Here is a 22,470-nt window from a genome sequence, read left to right on the forward strand (position 1 = left end):
GGGGGGGGGGGATTGGGGGGCCCGACGAGTTGTGCCGTTCGGATTGGTCCGATGCGATGTGTGTTTGGGAAGCAAGCTCAGGAATTAGCGCACGGGAGTGAGAGAGACAAGGTTATTATCACCCCAATACGTTGTACACCTTTTATTAGGAACCCGGGGGAGGATGCGGCATGTTGCTAGCGAGTCGTTGTATGAGGGGGTTGAATGGGAGCCACTCCCTTGGTTTGTTTCCCAGCTTGTAAAATGAAGGAGATGGTCCAGGTTGGACTGTTTTGAAGGGGACTTGGCAGGTTCAAGTCGTATGTTACCGATGCCAGCAGAGGCGGACGATGCTAAGTGCTGGTTTAATTAAGCACGAAGACATCATCTAGAAGAAGGGGATGGACGGAGGTGAAGGTGGTCGGTCAAAAGGAGTGCGGCCCCTTGCTCTCGAAAGCTGTGGTACACTAGATACGTACCTTGGGAAATGCACGAGCCACACTGCGGCACGTATCTTAGCCGTACCAGCAAGTGGTATCGGTACCTCTTTCCCTCCACACAATACGTTGTACCTCAGATGAGCCAATATGTACGTTGTATGTATGTATTCGTACAACGTACATACGTTGTAGAACATGACTACATGTAATGTACGGGAATGGCCTCGAGACTTTTAAAGTACGAATAAAACCCTTGAGACTATCAAGCACTTTGGCGAGCATGGGAGGCCAATGCGAGATTACCATGGCACAAGTATGACTGCTGCGAAGGGTTGCCTCCTCAACGTCCAAACGTTGCTTTTTGAACCGGCGACGGGGACTTTCTTTTCCCTTTTGTGGACAGCGGTCAAAAAGGTACATTGGACGAAGGAAGTAAGTAGGGCGGGGGCGGTAAACCACTAAACCGAGTTCCTGGATCCTCGAGTCGTCCAATGACGACGTGTCCCGCGTCTCTAGGGATACTTGGCGTGCGGGAACAAGTACAAAGTACTTCGTACGTGCGTGGTAAAGCAAAACGGAAACTGGGTTCCCTCCAATTAAAAAGAGACAATCAACATGCAGTGCAATATGTACTCTGTAATTACGTTGTAGGTCAGCCGCAACTGATCACACATGCAGTCTGTTTGTTATCCGGGCTTTGCTCCGGCAGACAAGAAAGGTTGAGGACTGCCTCTGCGATTCGCAACTAGGCGTAAACCTGTGAACCTCCCAAGTCGTCCATACAATGTACCTATTTGGACAAACAACCGCCCGCCCGCCTTTTCACTCTTCTTTCGTTTCACGTGGCCAGTTTCAGTCATCACCCCCAACCACTTAAAGTGCACGAGAAGAACTCGCCGAACAAGATTGCCGTTCATTCGGCCAGCAAGCCCAATCTCATTCAGGCCTTCGAAAAGCCGTGCAACTGCCGCCCTGCCACGCCGACGAGCACGAGTCTTGGAGAAGCCCCCGACAACTTTGGTGGTAGGGTAGGGCAGCGGGCTTCGCATTGGGTGACCACCCAGGCCGGCTTGGCGGCATGGAGCATCATCTGCCGACCTGGTTTTGGTCGACGACCTCGCGGCGGCTTTATTTTAGCGCACCATCTCCTCACGAATATGTCGAGAGATGCGGAAAGACCTGACGGAACGGAGATATTATATCACTTCTTAATATACGTTGTACCTATGTAACCATAGCAAAGGAGGATTGGCAGCTCGTACCAGGTTAAGAGTCAAGCCACAATCTATTTGGCAGCCCGCAACGTTGTCCCTCTCCCGGGTAAATGATCACATTTTAGGCACTACTCCGAATGGCATCCCACCACCGGCAATGTTTTTCTGATTTACCCCAGCCAATCGATCTTATTGACGTGCCAGGACGTGTCTTTTCCGTACCCGGGATTTTCTCCCGCCTACATTCCATACCGATTCCAGCTTCCCGGAAGCTGTTTCTGGGGGAGGACCCCTCTCGTTAAGGTTTTGCCCAACGTACGTTGTACGTTGTATCGCCCCGGTGGTGAGCGACTTTCCAAATGGCAGTAGGTTACCTGTATTGGCGTGTCTTACCTAATCAACAAAGGCGGATAATTGTTTGGGGTCGAGAGCTTGACAATACCACAATACCACGATACGATGTATACAGCATAACGTAACTACCTACATACGACGTGCTTCGTACAAAGTACCTTGATCACTTCCTCTCAAATGCGAATAAGGATCCGGGTAAACAACACAAACGTCGAGTTCTACCTGTCCGTCTCAAACACGGGCGCTCGTAACACTACGTACAACGTAGTATTTTGTAGTATTTCCCGAACCGAAAAGTGAGGAGCGAACATTAACCACACCATCCTTGTCCATATTCATAGCTGCCCGCTGATATTGACTACGTATTGGTCCCGTGCGGGCCACATATTGCACCTTTTGAGCGATGACACGGGCTGGCTTCAGCGATGCGGTGTTCGAACTGGAGAGTCGGAATTTAGCTTCCACTCATAGCGCCCAACTCAGACAAGCAACTTTTGTTGGTTCGACCTCTTCTCATCAGATACAAAGTCGCATCTTACCAGCGGTGAGCAATCCACCGGGAACCAGAGTTTGGTTCCGGTTGAGGTTACGCAGGTCATGGGATCTCCCCAGCGTTACAAGGGAGTGGCGGGGGGGGGGGGAGAACCCCCTGGTATCCGCGTCGTCCATGGATCCCCGGGGGCTAAGAGGGGTGGGATGGACCGTCGCCGGCAGTTGATAGCGAGCGTTGTAGTTCTTTGTGGGTTGGGCACGATACTGGGGGAGTGCGAGGCACTCGGCGCGTCTCAAACCGGGCCACGACCTGCATAGAGGAGTAGGGCAGGATTCTCGACGTTCTTTGCAAGATCACCAGGTTTGCCCCGCCTGGTGATCCTTGCCATTCACCTGACACCCGGCCCATCCTGTCCGTGGACTTCAGACTAACGTTCCCTTGGTTACATCACCGCTTGTTGGTGGGGGTGACAAGTGAGCCGATCTACAGCGTATAGGCCGGGGTATATTGGCGACATGGTGGCATGCCGCAAGAATGCGGTGTGATGCTCTAAGAACATCGACTGACCGTGCTTCCAAGTCATATCAACAGGCGGAGAGAGAAACCCCAGCGTCAGGTCAACGCATACAACGTACGTTGTACATCCGGGATTTGTTTGAACCCTGAACCACTCGACGGAAGTGGTTGCGAGAATCCCGGCGCTGAAAGGTAGTGCAAGCAAATCTCCACGGGAGCAAGCTGACCTCAGAAGTAAGCGTGCTCGGGAACAGCTTGCCAGAGTCATATATCAAAGGAAAAAGAGGACAGCCTCCTAAGTCTGAGGATGAAATCAAAGCAGGCCCAGAAGACGGTGGCTATAACCCAACATTGACGCCGTGTCATCCAGGCCTTTGTAGGTGAAGAAAGAGAGGGACGGAGTAGTAAAAGGTGTTATTATGTGTGAAGCTCGAGAACGGCCAACACCATTGCAAATAAGCACCATGCTCAATATCCGCGTATTAGGAGAAGTAGGCACGTCAAGTACCGCCTCATGCGCCATACAAAACAGAGGTTTCCACCCAGTAGACATTATACCCACGACATAGCCACCTTGTCCCTCGTCCAGCCTGGTGTCTCCTCCAGAAGAACACCGGCGAACCATTTCCATTTTTCCATCCCTGTTGAACGCCATAGTGACGTGTACAAAATATGCTCTAGTTAGACTCTATCGTGTAGGAGAAAGATTGCCCGGCGAGACAGAACCGGTCGGTCCTGACATATATGACCGAAGATCCGGCGATATTAGAAAAAGGAAAGTGTAAGAATGTTGCAGAGATGGGGTATCAAAGCTGAACGCAGAGAAAGCCCACGTCAGCCATCATATTGTTCGCTCCGAATAGTACAAAAAACAAAAAACAAAAAACCAGGACTCCAGGCTGTCGGCCCAAAATAAAAGGAAATTACCGCCGTGGGAAATGACCGGCGTGGTCGTGTTTTATAACAGTAGGGAAAGGACGGCAAGTGCCGTGGCCGTCGTGGCAAGCGTCCATGAAGGTAGATGCGGCGCGGCCAGGCTCTCGCCCGGTTCCGGCAAAGTCTCGTTGACAAACTCGGGGCCGCAGACCGTGTTGACCTGCCTAGCGGCGGTCTCGTAGCTGTCGGCAATGGGCCGGTCCCGGTCCGCGGCGGCCGCCTGTAGGATGGCCATGGTCTCGCCCAGGCACCAGTTGCAGGCGGGGGTGGCGCTCCCGGGCAGGGTCATGTTGAGGGGCAGGAGGTAGAAGTAGACGTTGGAGGCGTTGGTCTGGTTGGTGACGGCGGTGGCGTAGCAGTACATGGACGTCTCCGGGTTCTGCAGGCAGGTAGTGGCGTAGGTCACGTCGTAGGACGTCAGGCCCATGTACGCTTGGCGCACGACGGAATGTCCCCTCTCGTAGTCGGGCCCGCAGTTTTCCTTTTGGATGAGCGCCTCGGCGGCGTTGCTGAGGAAGGTCTTGCAGGAATCCACGTCGGCCTCGCAGCCTGCGTCGAGCACCCTGACGATGCTAAGCAAGGTCTTGGCCGCGTTGAAGAAAGAATAGGAGCCCTGTTCCCGTACATCGTATCGTGTCAGTTGCATGACTGGCTGGAAGGAGAAAGAGAGAGGACAAGAGGGACGTGAGGGACACCTCTTCTTACCTGGAGCAACATGGATATCGGGTAGCACTTTTTGAATTCCGGGTCCGCGAGCAACGCGTTCAGAAAGGCCGGACATTGGGTATCGTCATTGCTGATAAAGGTGGAGGCCATGACGGTGTCGAATGGGGAAGGTAACGGCGACGGTTCCTCGGTCGAGCTTGGGGTGGGTGTGGTGATGGACTCAACCAGGGTCGATGCGGCGCGTGGGATCCCCGTGGTGCCTGTGGTGCCTGTGGTGCTTGTGGTACCTGAGGATATTAGGGCCGAGGGAGCGGCGGACTGGTCCTCGTCCTCGTCCTCGTCCCGACGCCTCCGGAGATCCGGCTCGTCCATGGACAACGTGGGCGTGGCCACATTGGCAATCAGGCTGTCTCTGACGGGCTGGAGGGCAGGAGGGGTGATTTCGGGGGGCTGGACCTCCGGAGGGAGGAGGACGGCAGTGGCGGACGCGATCCACGCGGCTAGGATGATGAGGCGTGACGTCCACGGCAGCTTGAAGACATGGCGGGCGGCGGAGCGCGTAGGGATCGACGAGGCGAGTAGTGTAGCAGACATGGTAAAATGGGATGAGGCCCGGGGACCTGGGACATCCCCTACCTTTTCCCTCGGCCGAAATCAAATTCTGCGTTTCGCCCAGGTGATGGTCTATCAATTGGTCCCGGGTTTCCCTCCACGTAGGATTCACACAGAGGCGACTATGTGGCGGTTATTGGGCTACGAGGAGCCAGGCCGCGTGCTCCGTAGAGACGTACGTTGTGTGTAAACAGGAACCTCGCAGAGGCTGTTTTCACGGCGGGTGAGTTGATTTCCGTGGTCCTTTCCTGTCAGACGAGTTGCACCGGAAAATCTGAGTGTAGGCGGTCCTCCTCCTCGGAGAGTTGAGTTTGTGGCGTGACAAAACTTGGACTGGAGCTGCTCCCAGACTTTGTAGTTGCCGCCGCTTTTGCGTTGTGACACTGGGCTCGATGCAAGTAACCCGATTGGCGCCGTCGACACTGGATCGAAGTGGCCTGGGTTTACTGTTGACGTAGCATAACAGCGGGCAGTCGACAGTCGAGCAGTTGGGCCGATGCTTGATGCGATTTTGGAACCAGAGGCAGTGGACGTCGTGGAGATGGAGGGAGCTGCGATGGGGTGACGGGACGCAGAGAAAGCCGTCCCTCTGGGGATCTCGTTGTTATTATGAACGAATGGGTGCACGCACGGGTGTGCATGGGTGTAGAGCGCCGAGGCCCGCCGGTGGGGGTGCCCAGATGCTGCAGCGTCCAGGATATTGCCTGGCGCTCAGGGGAATTAGGGAAAAAAGGGGTAGGGGTCGGCACGGGTGGTGTGTTGACAGGATGGGGGGATGGGCCGGGATGACGATGGAAGCCGAGCCGGATTGTTCCTTGAACATGATCTATTTGGTTTGCTAGCCAGGGTGCCCTGGAAAGCTAGTGATTACGAGAGTGAATTTGGCCGTGAGAGGGGCACCGCGCAAGAGGAGCAGAGAAGCCTGATCTTCCATGGCAGAGGCGTCAAGAGAAATGGCCATGTACGAAATAGGAGAGTCGTCGTTGTGTGAGTGAGAAATGGACCAGCAAGACGGAGTACAACGTAGAGTTACAGCGTACCTACATAGAGGGTATCCGTCATACTCTGGCCAAGAGGGTGCATTGCGGTCTAGACCTCGGGCGGCATAGGGGAGCCAAAGGGCAGCATGGGTCAAGGTTGTTTTGGTGTATTGTCCAGGGGCCGATAGAACGGACAGATGCGGGAGGTGGAGCAGATGGTTGGCATTTGAAGAAGCCTCAGTAGACGTCGAGGATGCTAGGAAATCGAGCACAATGGTTCTCGTTCTTCGTTTTTGGAGAGGGTTTTGTTCCTCGATAGTCCTGATGATGCTGAAGCGAAGCGAGATGACCTGCGGCTGATCGACTGGCCTGAAGCTGGACCGTGACGACGATTACAGCGGTAGGTGGACACGTTGCTTGCCCTCGCTTAATAAAGACTAGTGGAGATTACGTCGGTGGTCCTTGTGGGGAAAGCTTGGTAGGTGAATCGAGGATGGAAAAAGAGGAAAAGTCCCGCAAAGCCGTTGTGATGATGGATGAATCGGACAGCGATGATGACGCGGCCGAGTGAGTCACGTCAGAGTCGCATTGCATTGAACCACGACCTACAAAATAGGGCAAGAGAGAACTCATGCCGAGTACAACGTACATTGTACAACGTACAACGTACGCACATGACCAAGGTACCGGTATTGTTGTACTCCCACCAGGAATCGACGAAATCGATAATTAGCATGCACACTAACGGCTGCATGCCATAGAACCAACTTGGCTGCAGGGGTCAGAGCCAATGGGGGATACAGGGAAATCGAAATAACCATGGCTTTCGCACTATACATACGCACAGGCATGGATACCCAACCCCTAATTACTGCGTACTATACGGAGGTATAGCTTACGTTGTACGTAGCTATGGACCTCCAATACCTACGAAGTACAATAACGCCAACACAACACCATACACCGACATCTTACCGAGCCTCACCGACAGCTCACCGCGGCACCTTCCGGAAAGCAACGACTCCCATATCCTAATTCGGGGCCATCAACAATCCGTCAAGGTGGTAGATATTTCCCATTCCCCACTGTACCTCGATCCACCGTTTTTGACCATCGCTTTCACCGTTCACCGTCATTCCGTGGGTGGATATTCGGTCATCTATCGAAAGGCTTACGCTGGGGCGCTGATTCCACATCACATCAAATACCGAGACTGGCCAGTAATCAATTCCAAGGGAATGTCACACGTCAGTCATGTCAGCTTACAGCGTACGCTTGAATTAGCGCCGCCGATTGATCGTTGACTCCTGCGGATGTGGACGTTTGCACTCACCATAACCCGGCTACAACTGTCCCCTTCTCTATCACCTGCGAAATACGAATACAACGTACTTCGTGACTCGCCTTGTAGTGCCGTCGTCGCGGGTGATGCAGGTACCCGTCCGTTTGTTCCCCTTTGTCCTCGCTATCCTAACCCGGCCGGACAATTCGAGGCTTGGCCCCCCTTTATTGTCATTTTTATTTTATTTTTCCAGACCCAGCACACGACAGGCGAACGGTCAGCATTTCGCAGGCCAACCACCAAGGAGCTTGTTGTGTATGTACGTTGTACGTTGTACTTTGTACTGCGCCCACTCCGATCCCCGGTCTGGAATTCCGGATCTTCCCGGCCGCAGGAACTACAAAGTACTTTGTACATCCACGCCAGCCTTATGCATTCCTCTATGTACGTACGTTGTACGTTGTACGCTTCCATGTGGCACAGCACACTCGCTCCTCGTGCACCATCTCACAACATCGTCGCGTCGCCTGTCGCCTCGCACATGATTCCCCTCGCGCGTGATTCCGTGGCTCGATACCTCGGCCTGGGCCCTTGCAGCTGCGCCGGCGCACCAGCCCATCTTGCCCACCTTTGGTGCCATTGCTACCATATTCTCCCTCGACTCGACATGCCTCTCCTCCCAACACTAGCTAAGGACTGAGTGTCGGTCTCGCGTGGATTGTTTGTACAGACCTCTATGGACCTGGTCCAGACCACACGAAAGAAACAAGGATGTGTGCATCTACGTTGTAGACTAGCGCACGATCCATGCCAATTCCATGCCCAGATCCATGAAGGGGAGCTTGTGTGGGTAGTAAGCATGAGTGAAGGATTACATGGGATCCAGACAACCAACAGATGCTTACACCAAGTGCACGCTATCACCCAGCTCTATATGTACGCAGCGTCCCTCACCGTTGACTCCATCAGGCCTACACCATCAGTGCTAATGATGGGTGCCAACTGCCACTTGTTCCTTGCCTCTTTTTTTTTTTTTTCTGCAAGACGTAGTAATCTACAAGGACATATTCGCAGACCGTTGCAACATTTGAAAATGTATGTAGATTATTGCCCAGCAAGCTCTGGTAGCTTTCCTTGAGGGACTATAAAAAGTAGTAGATGGTGAGGTTTTCCAATACGCGACGCAAAACAAGACGTCGCAGCGCACCACGAGTATCTTCCGTTTTGGCACCCATGCAAATATCGACACAAAGTACACAATGTCCGACAACCCTCCGTAACGCCTTCGCCGAGATGCAGAAGTCGAGGCTATAAGCCTTTCTACTCTCAAGTTGTATGAGAACCAAAGCCTACCCCGGTGCCGAGAAAAATGTGCCCAGTATTATAATGACAATAGAATAGGTAATAAAGACAAGAAAATCACCGATTCTTTTCCAAACTCTGCAAATTCACCAACTCGGCATACCGCCCGTTGACATTCATCAGCTCGGCATGCGTGCCCTGCTCGACGATGCGCCCCTGATCAAACACGTAGATCACGTCCGCCTTTTGGATCGTGCTCAGCCGGTGCGCCACCGCAATCGTCGTGCGGCCCTTGGCCGCCTTGTCCAGCGCCACCTGCACCACGTGCTCCGACTCGGAATCGAGCGCCGACGTCGCCTCGTCGAGGAGCAGAATCTTGGGGTCGCGGATGAGCGCCCGCGCGATGGCGATGCGCTGCTTCTGGCCCCCCGAGAGCAGCGTGCCCTTGCTGCCCACCACCGTGCTGAACCCGTCGGGCAGCGACACGATGAAGTCCCAAATGTTGGCCTCGCGGCACGCAAACTCGATGGCCTCGTCGCTCACCTCCTCCCGGGACGTGCCGAGGAGGATGTTCTCCCGGATCGTCCCCTGGTACAGCGTCGGCTCCTGGCTCACCAGCGCAATGTGCGACCGGTACTGGTTGACGTTGAGCGTGCTAATCTCCCGCCCATCGATAAAGATGCCGCCCGCCAGCGGATCGTAGAACCGCTCGAGCAGCGCAATGGTCGTGCTCTTGCCGCACCCCGACGCCCCGACGAGCGCAATGTACTGGCCCGGCCGGACGATGAGGTTGAGGCCCCGCAGGACCGGCTGTTCGGGCCGCGTCGGGTAGCGGAAGTGGACGTCGCGAAACTCCACGGTGCCGTCCACCGAATCGAGACGCTCGCCCGCGTCCGACCACGTGTCGATGGACGGCTGCCGGTCAAAGAGCGTCTTGAGCGCCCCGGCCGCCTGGTGCGCCTTGCCCATGTCCGGCGCAAACGAGAAGATGGTGCCGGCCGACTGCGCGCCGAAGATGATGGCCGAGAAGCAGACGAAGAACTGGAACATGTCGTACTCGTACTTGGCGATCAGCGTGCCGCCGTACCAGAAGCCCAGCGCGAACGCGAAGAAGACGAGCGACTGGGACGCGGCGTAGAGAGAGCTCGACTTGAGCACGGCGATGAGGCTGCGGCGCTGCTGCTGGGCGAGGGACTCGCGGTACATGCGGAGAACGTCGGCCTCGCGCGTCAGCGACTGCACCGTGCGGATGGCCGAGATGGCCTCGGACGCGAAGCTGGCCGACGAGGCGTAGGCCGCCTTGGACCGCCGCTCAAAGTGCGCGAGGATCCAGAACCGGAAGAAGCCGCAGCCGAGCAGCACGGGGATCATGGACGCGCACACGAGCGACAGCTTCCAGCCAATGGCGAGCGCGAGGCTCAGCGCCGCCACGAGCGTCGTGCTGACCATGAGGAGCGTGCCGAGAGTGACGCCGCTGAGCCCGGCGAGGTGCGTGGTCTCGGTCGAGAGGAACGACGTCAGCGCACCGACCGTATTCTCGTCCCGGTCGAAAAAGGCCACGTCCTGCCGGAGCATGGTCCGGAAGGCGCGGTCTCGGACGCGGTGGACGAGACGCTCGGAGCACTTGGCAAAGAAGACGCCCTGCACGGTGAAGGCGAGGAACTGGACGAGCGCGAGCATGAGATACATGGAGCTCCAAAAGTCCGAGTCGGACTTGATCTGGCTCCCGTTGGCCGGCGTGACGGGGACCGACAGGGTGGTGATCTGCTTCGCGAAGAAGACGGCCTGCGTCGGGTTGCCGGCGCCGCAGATGATGGAAAAGAACAGGCCAATCAACATGAAATGCCATTCTTTCTTGTTGAAGGAGCCGATGAGCCTGATCAGCGTGCCGAGGCTGTACTTTCGTTCCTCCTCGGGCGCCCTGCGTTGGAGCGCGACGCTCGACGCTGATTTGGAAGTCGTCGTTCGTTCCAGGCGGGCCGCCACATCGTCATTGGGGTCATGGACGTACCCTTCCTTGGCACGGGAGGCTTGGCGGATGAGCTCGTCGTCCTCTCTGTCGATGGCTTCCTTCTCTTCGATGCTCATCTCGTTGACGGCGGCGATGCCCTGGGCACGGACGAGGTTGTAGTAGGCGCCGTTCCGCTCCAAGAGCTCGTCGTGAGTTCCTTGCTCGACGATGCGGCCTTCGGACATGACGACGATGTTGTGTGCGTCCTTGATGGTCGAGAGCCGGTGAGCGATGGTTATGGTGGTCCGCCCTGCCGAGGCGACCTCCAGTGCGGCCTGGACGACACCTTCGGATTTGGTGTCGAGGGCCGACGTGGCTTCGTCGAGGAGCAGGACTAGACGATGATTAGCTTTCGGGGTGCAGAAAAAAAAGAAGAAGAAAAAGAAAAAAAGGAAAAGAAACGCACTCTTGGGATCGGACACAACAGCCCTGGCAATCGCGATGCGCTGCTTTTGACCGCCGGAAAGAAGAAAGCCGCGCTCGCCGACGTTGGTCTCGTAGCCCTCGGGGAGCTGCGTGATGAAATCATGGGCGTTGGCCTTCTTCGCCGCATCGATGACCAGCTCGCGCTGTACCTCCTCGCTCTCGTGCTCGTGCTTGGTGCCGATCAGGCCGTGGCGGATGTTGTGGAAGATGGTGGTGGCAAAGAGCGTCGGTTCCTGGCTGACGAGGGACATTTGCTGCCGCAGCCAGCGGAGGTTCAGCTTGCTCATGTCGTGGCCGTCGAGGTACACGGTGCCCTGGACGGGGTCGTAGAAGCGCTCGACGAGGCCGACGATGGTGGACTTGCCCGAGCCCGAGGCGCCGACGAGCGCGGTCGTCTTGCCGGCCGGGATGGTGAGGGAGACGTCCTCCATGACGACGACCTCGGGCCGGGAGGGGTAGATGTGCTTGATGTTCTCGAGACGGATGGTCCCCTCGAAGGACTCGAGCGTCTCGCCTTGGTCCGTGGAGGAGTCGAGGGGCGAGGCGCGGTCGATGGTGTTGTAGATCTTGCCGGCGGCGGCGACGGCGTTGACAAAGGCCTGCATGTTGGGGGCGACGTTGCCGAGGTTGAAGGCGCCGATCATGATGGACATCATGATGATGAGCACGGACGACAGGTCGACGATGCCGTCGACGATGTACTCGCTGCCCATCCAAAAGGCCAGGCCGTAGTTGAGGTAGAGGATGGTCATCATGCCGGCGACCATGCAGGCCAGGGCGACCTTGACGCGGAAGCCGTAGTGCTCGGCGCGGGCCAGGTGGACGTCGTACTGGCGGGCCAGGCGGTCCTGGGTGCCAAAGGCGACGGCGTTGCGGATGGAGCTGAAGACCTCGTCGGCGAGGCTGCCTCCCTGGGCGTAGGAATCGATGGATTGCTTGTTGTACTTCATGATGAAGCGGGAGCCGCCGCCCATGCAGAAGAGCAGGGCGAAGACGGTGGCGGAGAGGATGAGGGTGAGGCGCCAGTAGAAGATGAAACCAATGACAAAGGCGGTGATGAAGGCGGCCACGGCGGTGATGGTGAGGGAGACCTTTTGGGATATGCCGTCCTGGATCATGTTGGTGTCGGCCGTGATGCGGGTGGTGACCTCGCCGGCGCCCAGGCTATCGAAGAAGCCAATGTTCTGGCGCAGGCAGCTCTCGAGGTAGTGCTCTCGGATTTTGGCGCTAATGTGTTCGCCAGTGTCTTTTCCATGTTAGCGGGGAGGCGCAAGGCTGGGTTGATGATGGCCTGGCAACGAAGACTTACAGATGAAGCCAACGGTGGCAACGTAGGTGACGACAAACTCGCCAATGGCTAGATAGACAAAGTACAGAACCAGGGCGACGAGCTCGTCCATGAAATCGTCATATGTCATGGTTTGTAAGAAGAAATAATCTTGGAAGACGTGTTGCAGGTTGCCGAAGATGACGGTCATCAGAGGCAGGGCGGCACCGGATGCAATGGCGCAGACGACGGAAACAGCTATGATGGTGATGTCGTTGGCCGAGGCGTATCGGTAGAGACTGGCGAACCCCGACTTGACCTCTGGGAGGATGACTTGACGTCTCAAGACGTGGGCCTCATCGTCGGGAAGGTGCTTGAAGGGGTCCGCGGCGTCCGGGCTGTCGTCCTTGGCCGACGTGCCTTTGTCTTTGGGTCCCCCATGGGCGGCAGGTGAGGAGGCGTTGTTGTCCTCCAGTTTGGTGGAATCCCCATGCGACGAGGCGTTGGCGGACGGGAGAGGGGCACCGTCTGATCGAGCGGGCTTTTCAGATGAAGAAGACGCCGTCGGATCCATGGCGCCGTTAGGGGAGGGAATCCGTGGCGGTTAACGGTGTTGAGTGGCGTTTGCGCCGAAGCCTGGCATTACAACTCAACGGCCAGGCGAACGACACAATAGTCGAGACCCTATGGAGGAGGCAGATCTCGGGGCCTGTCGCGTGCCTCCTGGCCAAGGCGTGTCCTCCCACTTCGAGATAGTAAAACAATGGAAAGGTAGCTAGCGTTCGAAGCAGACTTTGTGCGTGGATGGATCGTTGGGATGGGACGAAAGGAGAAACACTGTCTTGTATTTCTCGGCCGAGTTGGTTGGTATCTGGTGATGATTAGGTGAACAATCAGGCTAGACAAAAATCCAAGGGATCAAGAGCGATTGATCCCGATTAAATGAAAACAAGGAGGATTGAGAATTGAGATGGAGGAGCAGCGTAGCGTAACTGACGCTGCCTGGACGGTGATGTAAATAAGAAAAAAAAAGACATAAAAAAAAAAAAGACGAAGAAAGAAAAAGAAAAAGGACAAGGACTTGAGAACCCCGCGCGTGTCCAAGGTACCGGTTGCAATCAATTTGGCGGGTGGTGTGACATGCAACGGAGAGCTTGTTGGAAAATGTGTCCGAGTCGGATGCTCCTTCCATTTTCCACGTTCCCTCGCTCTCGCTTCTCAGGCTGGAAGGCGGCACGGCCACCCAAAAAGGTCTAGCGCTGGCCCAAGTTCTCTCGGCCGGGGGTGTTGAGGTTCTGAGCTCGCAAGTTCCGCCCAGACGGGCCTAGCCGAGCGGGCATGGTTAGGAGCGAATGCGGAGTGTCGGTACCAGCTCCCTTGCAAGTTAAGCCCCATTAGGATAGATCGCCGGGCTGATGTTGTCGCTTACGAGATTAGTATCCGAGTCTCAACTCTGGTCTCGATACTTCTTTCCATCCTACGCTTGTCCCTTCACTCCAAATCCGTCGCGAGAATACATCTAATAGACTCGATCAGCTCTTTATGGGTTACTCTCGGGTTGTGAGTGGAAGCTGTTATCATAGAGGTATCATGACCTAGAGCAATTTCGGGCCTAACATCGAATCAAGTCTTCCCAACGAACAAGCGTGGGGAGAGATCGCCGGTGCTCAACATGTGATAGCAGGGATCAGACGACTTTTGACTGACCGATGACTCCCTACCGATACGCAGACAGCGACGGCGAACTAACACATTGGTGTAAAATCACAACAGGCACGAGTTCTCATGAACTATCTGCTTGCTCGCCTTTGTCGTTTTGACGTCTTCGAGACCATTGAAGCGAAACGCGGGGTACTTTTACATCGCGTCAATGGGTACTTCCTACATCTAGGTACAAATGCTGCAGGACGTTGGGGATCGGAACCGACAGCCCCGACTCGGAGCACATCAACTCCGCAGTCCGACTAGCCCACCCTCCTCGTCCCTTTTCGTTGGATGATTATGAATACGTTGTACGTTGCGCAATACTTATTAGTATGTCACCGAAGACCACCATCATGCCACACTCGGTTTGTAATCAACCGGGTGAGACATGCCGCTAGTTCGGATGCTGTCACTGCCGGGTTGGTCATGACGCACCGGAGAGTTGTCTTAGCTTACGGAGTATCCTCCGCGTCGTAGCCCACCGTTCATTATCTCCACCTCCCAGTTTCTTCGAGCTTGCCACCCACGATCATCAAGAACAATACCATCGTATCCGTAATCTTGTCGTTGACTTGCAAGGCCTTGAAAAGTTGGACCTCACGGAGGCCCTGTCTGATGATGACCGACTTGAAAGTGTACTAAGAAATTCCTGGAAGAAATCAGTTGCGGATGTTTCCGATAATGCTCCTTTCCAGAAATGGGAGCAAGGCTAAGCATGCGTACGTAAGCGTTTCTTATTGTATGTCTCGTTGTACATCGCCCAGGCAGCAGCGAATGTACGGTACAGTACAAATGGTCCAGACACTGTGCCTAGCCCCACACCCGAATTTGTATGCCGCCACCATCGTCGACAAGGCAGGCCCAACTACGTATTACATATCAACGTTTCTTCACCTCCAACTCCCGATATCTGTCCTTTTCTCAGACGCTAGATTAGGTGCCATGCTGACCGAAGATCGCTGTAGAGAATGCCACTAGCAGGCCGTGACATTCCTACCGAGACATCCAGCGTACTTTGTGCCTTGTCCTGCAGCAACCACCTCGAACGACGTCTTCATCCTTTTTCTTAGCCACCAAACCTCGAGAATCCACACCCGCCTCCAACCTCGTTGATCGGCCTAGAAAGTCGAACACCTGATATAGCTAGTCTCGAGCTCCAAGCTCGAGAAACACCACCCACAACAATGCGCCTCGACACCTTCCACCTTCCCACGGCCCTCCTCCTCCTCGCCGCCCTCCCAACCGAAACAGCCGCCAAACGACCGCCCTCACCGAAAGCCGTCCTCCTCTCCGACATCCAATCCCTCACCTTCCGCGGCGGCAACGCGAAAACAACCCACCGCCGCCTCCCCGCCATCCCCCAGCTTAAATGCGTCTCCTCGCCTTCCCTCTGCGCCCTGCACGCCATAGACATCATGCGCTGCGAGAACCGTGGCGCCGGCTACGACCCAGACGACGTCCAGTGGTCCTGCTCCGCATCCCTCCCGCCCGAACTGCGCCTCGGCTCCACAGACGTCCTGTGCGAGGGTTACTCCTCCCCCGATGACCCCTACGTCCTCCGCGGCAGCTGCGGCGTCCAGTACACCCTTGCCCTGACCGACCTGGGCGAGCGCCGCCATCCGCACCTCACCAGTGGAGGAGGTTGGGGGGACTGGTTCAGCCGTGGTGGGAAGAACAACGACAACTACTACGACGACGACGCGGGGACGGAGTGGTCAGCCTACCTCTTCTCCCTCATCTTCTTCGCCGTACTGGCGTGGATTCTGTATTCCGCTTGTGCGGCAGGGTACCGGAACCGCACTCTCGGGCTTGGCGGTAATAGGCGAGGATGGGGCGGGGGAGGAGGCGGCGGCGGCGGCGGCGGTTGGGGCGGAGGTGGAGGCCCCGGCTGGCAGCCGTGGAATGACCCTCCCCCGCCGTACCCCGGGACGAAGAACACCCAGAGCGAAGGCTGGCGCCCTGGTTTCTGGACCGGCGCGGCAAGCGGAGCAGCCGCGGCGTACTTGGCCGGGAGCAGGAACAACAATAACGACCGTTACGGTGGTCGTTTCGCGGACCGGTACGACGACGACAGGTACGAGAGCCGCAGGACCGGCTGGGGCAGCGGCTTTGGCGGAGGTGGAGGCGCCAGCAGTTCCAGGGCAAGTGGACCATCCCGTACCTCTTCGAGCGCCAGCTCCACGACTCGACACGAGAGTACAGGTTTCGGCTCTACTCAGAGGAGATGATATGATATCAGGCGGGAGCATTGTTATAACGCTGGGTTTTTAAGATCATGGCAAAAAATTGAGCCACGTTTCTACCACTATTACTCCGAACCCCGTGCTTCTCGTCCTCGTCTCAAAATAGGTTTGCCCCGCCCCGTCTTGGGCTCGCGACCACCTTGTCGGCTCAAATGAACATTATATACAACCCTAGCGAAGGGGGCATGTGCAGACACTTCTGACACGGATTAAAAGTACAAGGACACGGTTTCCAACCTCTGTGTGCCTTTCCTCTGCCCACACACACACACACACTCCCTCTCTCTCACGCCATGTCGTTCCTCACGGGCCAAGGGTATCATACTCCCAATACAGAAGAGAACCAAAACAGTCCAGTGGTAGGCAGTGGGCAGCCTCCTTGCCATCAAACAATGGCCCCGCCGTCAACGGTGTGATAGGGTAGGCTTCGCTTGCAAGCGAGAAGCTCCAGTAATACAGCAGGGATTTCGAATGTGCATTAGTGGTGGACTTGCATCGCGTCCAGACGATCGAATGCTTTACCGCACGTCGGACATTTTCTCATCCGGTTGCTGATCCGATCGTCCACGCAAGAGCCGCAGAACAGATGCCCGCATGTTTTCAGGACAGTATCCTTAAAGTTGTTGCGGCACACCGTGCACAAAGCAAAAGTCTGATCGTTGCGTTAGCTGTCATCATTCCAGAAAAGTTCAACGAACGGGGCAGGGAATAAAAGCATGTATGCGTACCCTAAGCATCTCCTCCTCCTCTGAAGAGTTACTCAGTGCTTTTCGCTTCCAATCGTCCCTCTCTTTCTGCAAGAACTCAACCCTGGCTGTCAGACGGGACATCTCCGCTTCCTGTGTCGTCTGACGTTCTCTCATCGACGCCACGGCCGAGTCTCGTGCCTTGACGAGATTCGTCAACTCCACCACCTGCGCCTTGGACGCCTCTGCCCGCCGTGTGAGTTCTGCGCTGCCCGATTCCATCTTCTTGTGTTCGTTGGTGATCGTGGCGTTGGCCTGCCGCAGGTCGGCTAATTGCTTTTCGAGGTTGCCGATGAGAAGCCTGTGTTGAGATTCCACCTCCTTCAACTGCGCGACAATCTCCGAGCTCTTCCGGTTCTGGCTCCGCAACGCCACCAGTTCGCGATCCCTGAGATCCGCATCTTTGCGTACCGCAAAGTATTTCTGGTCCGCCTTTTGCTTGTCGGACAAGAGCATCGCGCAGCGATCTTCTAGTGCAGAAAAATCCATCACCTTTTTCTGTGCGAGCGTCATGGTCCTCTTGTATGCCTGTTGCAAGGCAGGCAGTTCCTTGTTGATCGACTCAAAGTCCTGCTGGAGCTTCTTGTACTTGGCCGCCAGCGCATCCGGGGGCACGTCGTCGAGTTTGGCGTCTGCATCGGTCTTGGGCTGCTCGTCGGCGGGCTTGAGTCTCTGAATCTCCAGTTCGAGCGCGGTGATCCGGTCCTCTCGCGCTGTCGCCAGTTCTTTGATTTGCTGCAACGCTTGCTTCTCCTCCTTTTGGCTAGCTTCCAACATGTTCGCCTTTGCGAACCACTCGTCCCGTGCTGCCCGAAGACGGGTTACATCCCCGTCGCGTTCTTCCACCTGACGTTCGAGGTCGGCAACGTGAGTCTGTGCTTCTTCATTCAGCTTGTTCCGAAACGCCGTTCTCTCTGCTTGGAGTTTTTCTGCTTCGTCGCGTAGTTGCTTGTTCGTAGCTTCCAGGTGATTAATCCGCTTAATCAAGTCCTCGTTGTGCATCTTGAACTGTTTGAAAACATCGGTTCGCATATAGTCCTCGTCGGTCAGGTTCTCGCGTCGTGCTTTTAGTGAAGAGTTTTCCTCCTGCAACGACTGGATGTCCGCCTGCGCGGCATCGAGCTGTTCCTTCTGTTTCACCAAGACTGCTGATGCCTCCTCGAGTTTGCGTAACGTCTCTGCCACGTTCCCCTGGATGCCAGCGTCACCGCCGTTCTCGCCCGATGGTGGTTGTGTCGCGTTGGCCAGAAAACGCTGCTCCAACTTTTGCACCTGAGCACTTCTCAATCGCTTTTCGCGCCTTTCCGCCTTGAACCAGTCGAGAGTCTTCTTATTCAAATCTTCGGAAAGCTGCTGGTTCTCGTGGTGTGCGCGATCCAGCTGAATGAGGTAATCTTTCTGTTGAGCGAGGAGAGAGGCGACTCTGGACTCCAACTCGGCAACGTTGGGACTGATCTCCCCTCGCGAGTTAGCAATTCGTTGGATCACTACCTCAACTCGTTTCCGCAGCATTTCTGTTCTTTCGTTGAGATGTTGCTCGAAGCTGGGGATGTCCTTGAAGTCGGTACCAACAATAAACGGAGGTTCTACATGTACAATATGTCAGACGGCATGCGCTTGATGTACGAGGAGTGCCGGTGAGTAAGGACGCACCTGTCGGTCCTTTCAGTGGAGGAAGTGTCGGGTCGACGAGAAGTTCCATGTGTTCTAGAACCTACGCCCATGTCAGCTTTTCATTCGTCACCACTGGGATGTTGAAAAATGGGAAAAACCACTCACCTGGTCCCACCAGGCTTCGACTAGTCGGATGTGATCGTCGCGGTAGGTAACATGATTCTGTAGTTGGTCGACGCGAGACTCGAGCTCTGCCTTGTCACGTTTTGCTTCTTGGAATGCTCGGTATATCGCGCCTTTTTGATAATTCTAACGCCCCAGCATCAGCGCGTCCGTCCATCGGGATTTCCAGGCTGAGACAATAAAAAAGACGTGAGTGGGATGGGTAATGTGTCGGTCGTAAAATGGGGAATGGAAATGAGTTGTTCTGACAACGGTGTGGAATGGTTTCGGCTAGGGAGCCGCGCATGGGTATCGACAAAACCTGCCCAAGCAGGGCGCGAGCGAGAACCACGGCGCCGAGGCGATGGAGAGGGGGAAACCAGTGCTCACAGAGAGAAATCACTGGTAAATGAGTCGATTGTTGGGAAGAACGGAGGGGGGAAAAAGGGGGGGGGGGAATGGAATGCGTGGATCGTGACGACAAACGACTCACCTCAATCCAGTATTCTTCGGGTTGGTCACTGGCGTCGGTTTTCGACTTGTTGCCATTCAGGCTTTGATGACGCTTGCTAGGCGGCGCAAGATCGTCGGCGTTGCTGACGGCCGGTCGCTTCCTCTCCTCCATCTTGGGCAAGGAAGCAAGCCGGGGCGAAGGGGATGGGGTAGTGGCTACAGGCATGAGAAAGGGCAAGAGAGGGTCGAATCATAGAGAGAGACAATGCCGGGCAACGGAGGGCCGTATCATCTGTCGAATACTGGTAGTTGCGCGTGAGTTTGAAGTGGCGTTGAGGATGCAAAAGATACCGTGTCGTGCCGGGAGAGTCGGGATGCGGGAGTTGAAATGATGAAAACGCTAGAGGTGAGATCAAGGAGAGGAAGGAGTTGAATTTTCGAGGTTGAGCGCCCTCCTTGGGAGAAGACCAGGCGTCTTTCCCAAAGAAGATTAGCGCATCTTTGTCATCTCCTCCTTGCAAGTCGCGTCTGTCAGGCAGCCAGCCCCGCACAAAATCCACCTGCCGGCTAAGCTCCGGCGTAAGATGCACATGGTGCGAAGTACCTGCGTGTCCCCCCCACGAGCCCCTCCCCCCTCCCCACCATCTCGACTTGCAGCCTGTATTAACCCTGAACTTTTTTTCCAGACTTTCGAATTGCCTCGTGTCGCTTTCCCATCCCCATTACCGAAAACCATGAGGTCGCCGAGTGAGGCAGTTAATATTTCCTTATGACGCTCAATCTATCAATAATTGGCCACAATTTTGAACCATTCCATTCCTTGGGAGTATAACCGAACCCTTTACCAAGCCGACGCCCGGCCATGTAGCGAACAGGCGACTGGACATTACTTTCTCGTCTACCCGATAAAAATTCCGAAAACCCGTCACCATGAGCTCCATGATGAAGAAGAAGAGCGGGCCGGGCTTTAAGCCCATGGCCCGTCCACGTCGACCTGGCCCGGCACGACCGCCAACCACTAAATCTCCCGACGTGCCAACCATTGTCAACGATGCTCCTTCTGGCGACGGAGGCCCCGTGAAACCCGATGAAGTCGGCGCTGAGTCCAGGCAGGCATCGCAGGGTGCCGGCCCATCGACTTCGGAACCGACAATCTCCGACTCGATCGAAACACCGGCGAACGCAGCAAGATCTGAAAACCAAGAACATGATACTACTCGAAGCGACGGTCTATCTGGCGTCCGTTCCCAAGACAGCGTGATCTCGTCAGAGGGAAAAGATACTCCGCCAGTACCCTCCATACCAAGGACGGCCGATCAAGAACGCTCTTCTGCTGCGACAGACACTGCACGGCAATACAACCGTCCTGCACCCACGCCGGCGAACGAACCCCCGCAAATCATACCAACCGGTCTTTCGCGTCCCGCGCAGTCTAGAGGGACATCATCTGCCGACGTGATACCTACTACGGAACTCGCGTCGGGAGGTACGAGCGCGACGCCAGACAATCAACTCGGTTCTACCGCTGGGAGAGCACCAATAGACAGGACTCGAGAGACAACGGGTACTTCCACGGTAGACGAGGGAGATAATCAAGATGGGGCGGTGCAGCCCCCTAAGAAACGTCGACAGGTCAAGCGGAAGACGTCTGAGGGCGAAGCAGGAGAGACAACACAGTCCCAGCGGAAACCCAGAAAGAGGAGGCAGACATCCACGGAAGGCGAAGGAAGCACTGGGAACGGTGCGACCAGGCCGAGAAAGCGGAGAGAACGCTCCGCAACGCCCGAAGGTGCTGAATCCCAAAAGGTGGACGGCAGCAAACTCACGCTCCAGGATCTTACCAAAGACTTGCGGATCGGCAAGAAGTTTAGCCGGCATGACGAGCTGCTCCAGCGGGAACGTGAACGGTTGGCCAACAAAAGGCAGAAGAGGGCCCGGGGAGAGTCGAGCGACGCGGCGTCGAGGACGCCGACGCCCGCTCCAACTCAGTCCGCCGCACCGGTGCCCGAGTTCGAACAGCACACCGAGCTGGAGCCGCTAGGCCCCCGCTTCATCCAGGTCGACGGGCAGATCGTGCTCGACCAGAGCTCGCTGACGCTCGACCGGCACGCGCGCGAGCAGCAACGGGCGCTCGCGGCGGGCGAGACGCTCATCGAGGAGGAAGAGCACGAGTTCAGCCGGCTGACGACCAGCAACAGCTTCCGCACGGGGTCCAAGCTGCGCGGGCCCAACCTCTGGAACGAGGAGGACACGGAGCTCTTCTACCGCGGGCTGGGCATGTTCGGGACCGACTTTCAGCTCATCGCCAACATGTTCCCCGGGCGCAGCCGCCGGCACGTCAAGATGAAGTTCAACCGCGAGGAGCGCGCCAACCCGGACCGCATCCACCTCGCCCTCGTGGGCCAGAAGACGGTCAAGATCGACATTGAGCAGTACAAGTCGTGGACCGGCGCCGAGTACCTCCCCGTCGAGGAGATCATGGCCGAGCACAAGGCGCGCCAGGCCGAGCACGACGCCCAGGCCCGCCGCCAGGCCGAGGAGAGGGCCGAGGAGATGCGCAAGAAGCGCGAGGCCCTGTTCGCCGACGGCCCTGTCCAGGGCGAGGGCATCGGCGACGGCGACGACGTGGGGAAGAAGAAGAAGAAGAGCAGGAAGAAGGATAGGATGAACGACCCGAGCATGTACGGCGAGGTCGTCGAGGAGTCCATGGTGGGCGACTTCTAGGGGTGGGAGGCTTAGCATTGTTACATTCTATGCGCGCGGTTGTGGGGGGTCCCATGAGGGCGACTATGGCGTTTTTTTGGTTGACGGTCGAATTATACGACACTTTTGGGCGGTGGCATATTGAGGACAAAAACGGTCGGTTCTGGGAGAAACAGGGGGCGGAACTGTGTGATACCCGGTTTGGCTCTGAGAAGGGACTGGACTGGTGCCTTGACCCTTGCTGTTGGAAACGAGCAGAGGCCATCACAAGCCGAGTCCAGGACCTACCTGATCTGTGGATTCCGTCGCAGTGTCTCATCATGTCGTGGATGTAATGGCTAAACCACGGCGGCCAAGCAGGCATATT

At 56.2% G+C, this 22,470-nt stretch overlaps 7 protein-coding genes across 7 annotated transcripts; 2 read left to right on the plus strand and 5 right to left on the minus strand.

The window, feature by feature from the left end:
- Window positions 1-3,954: 3,954 nt before the first annotated feature.
- Window positions 3,955-4,970, minus strand: ACRALDRAFT_2111889 (uncharacterized protein; the record flags this gene model as incomplete). Its single annotated transcript, XM_071023549.1, has 2 exons — window positions 3,955-4,545; window positions 4,626-4,970. 2 exons carry the CDS (start codon window positions 4,968-4,970, stop codon window positions 3,955-3,957), a joined length of 936 nt encoding a protein of 311 aa, XP_070871856.1.
- Window positions 4,971-7,302: 2,332 nt separating this feature from the next.
- Window positions 7,303-8,119, minus strand: ACRALDRAFT_2061255 (uncharacterized protein). Its single transcript, XM_071021964.1, has one exon. It carries the CDS (start codon window positions 7,944-7,946, stop codon window positions 7,656-7,658), a length of 291 nt encoding a protein of 96 aa, XP_070871857.1. The 5' UTR covers window positions 7,947-8,119; the 3' UTR covers window positions 7,303-7,655.
- Window positions 8,120-8,554: 435 nt separating this feature from the next.
- ACRALDRAFT_1095145 (uncharacterized protein) lies at window positions 8,555-13,162 on the minus strand. Its single transcript, XM_071019761.1, has 3 exons — window positions 12,521-13,162; window positions 11,192-12,457; window positions 8,555-11,119 (listed from the first exon to the last, which is right to left on the minus strand). The coding sequence occupies exons 1-3, from the start codon at window positions 13,050-13,052 to the stop codon at window positions 8,892-8,894; spliced, it is 4,026 nt and encodes a 1,341-aa protein (XP_070871858.1). The 5' UTR covers window positions 13,053-13,162; the 3' UTR covers window positions 8,555-8,891.
- On the minus strand, window positions 13,121-14,899 carry ACRALDRAFT_213177 (uncharacterized protein; the record flags this gene model as incomplete). Its single annotated transcript, XM_071024026.1, has 13 exons — window positions 13,121-13,162; window positions 13,272-13,349; window positions 13,383-13,476; window positions 13,554-13,631; window positions 13,678-13,802; window positions 13,848-13,854; window positions 13,974-14,030; window positions 14,121-14,195; window positions 14,250-14,332; window positions 14,364-14,462; window positions 14,543-14,594; window positions 14,681-14,790; window positions 14,822-14,899. 13 exons carry the CDS (start codon window positions 14,897-14,899, stop codon window positions 13,121-13,123), a joined length of 978 nt encoding a protein of 325 aa, XP_070871859.1.
- Window positions 14,900-15,366: 467 nt separating this feature from the next.
- ACRALDRAFT_1072657 (uncharacterized protein) lies at window positions 15,367-16,410 on the plus strand (the record flags this gene model as incomplete). The annotated part of the gene is made up of 1 exon (XM_071018007.1): window positions 15,367-16,410. The coding sequence occupies one exon, from the start codon at window positions 15,367-15,369 to the stop codon at window positions 16,408-16,410; it is 1,044 nt and encodes a 347-aa protein (XP_070871860.1).
- A 629-nt stretch (window positions 16,411-17,039) lies between these two features.
- On the minus strand, window positions 17,040-19,572 carry ACRALDRAFT_2029967 (uncharacterized protein; the record flags this gene model as incomplete). The annotated part of the gene is made up of 5 exons (XM_071020632.1): window positions 17,040-17,093; window positions 17,154-18,757; window positions 18,825-18,885; window positions 18,951-19,094; window positions 19,441-19,572. 5 exons carry the CDS (start codon window positions 19,570-19,572, stop codon window positions 17,040-17,042), a joined length of 1,995 nt encoding a protein of 664 aa, XP_070871861.1.
- A 758-nt stretch (window positions 19,573-20,330) lies between these two features.
- ACRALDRAFT_213180 (uncharacterized protein) lies at window positions 20,331-22,124 on the plus strand (the record flags this gene model as incomplete). The annotated part of the gene is made up of 1 exon (XM_071024027.1): window positions 20,331-22,124. The coding sequence occupies one exon, from the start codon at window positions 20,331-20,333 to the stop codon at window positions 22,122-22,124; it is 1,794 nt and encodes a 597-aa protein (XP_070871862.1).
- Between the last annotated feature and the right edge of the window lie 346 nt (window positions 22,125-22,470).

The sequence above is a fragment of the Sodiomyces alcalophilus genome (genome assembly GCF_042370955.1).
Source record: "Sodiomyces alcalophilus JCM 7366 unplaced genomic scaffold ACRALscaffold_8, whole genome shotgun sequence".
Classification (NCBI taxonomy): domain Eukaryota; kingdom Fungi; phylum Ascomycota; class Sordariomycetes; order Glomerellales; family Plectosphaerellaceae; genus Sodiomyces; species Sodiomyces alcalophilus.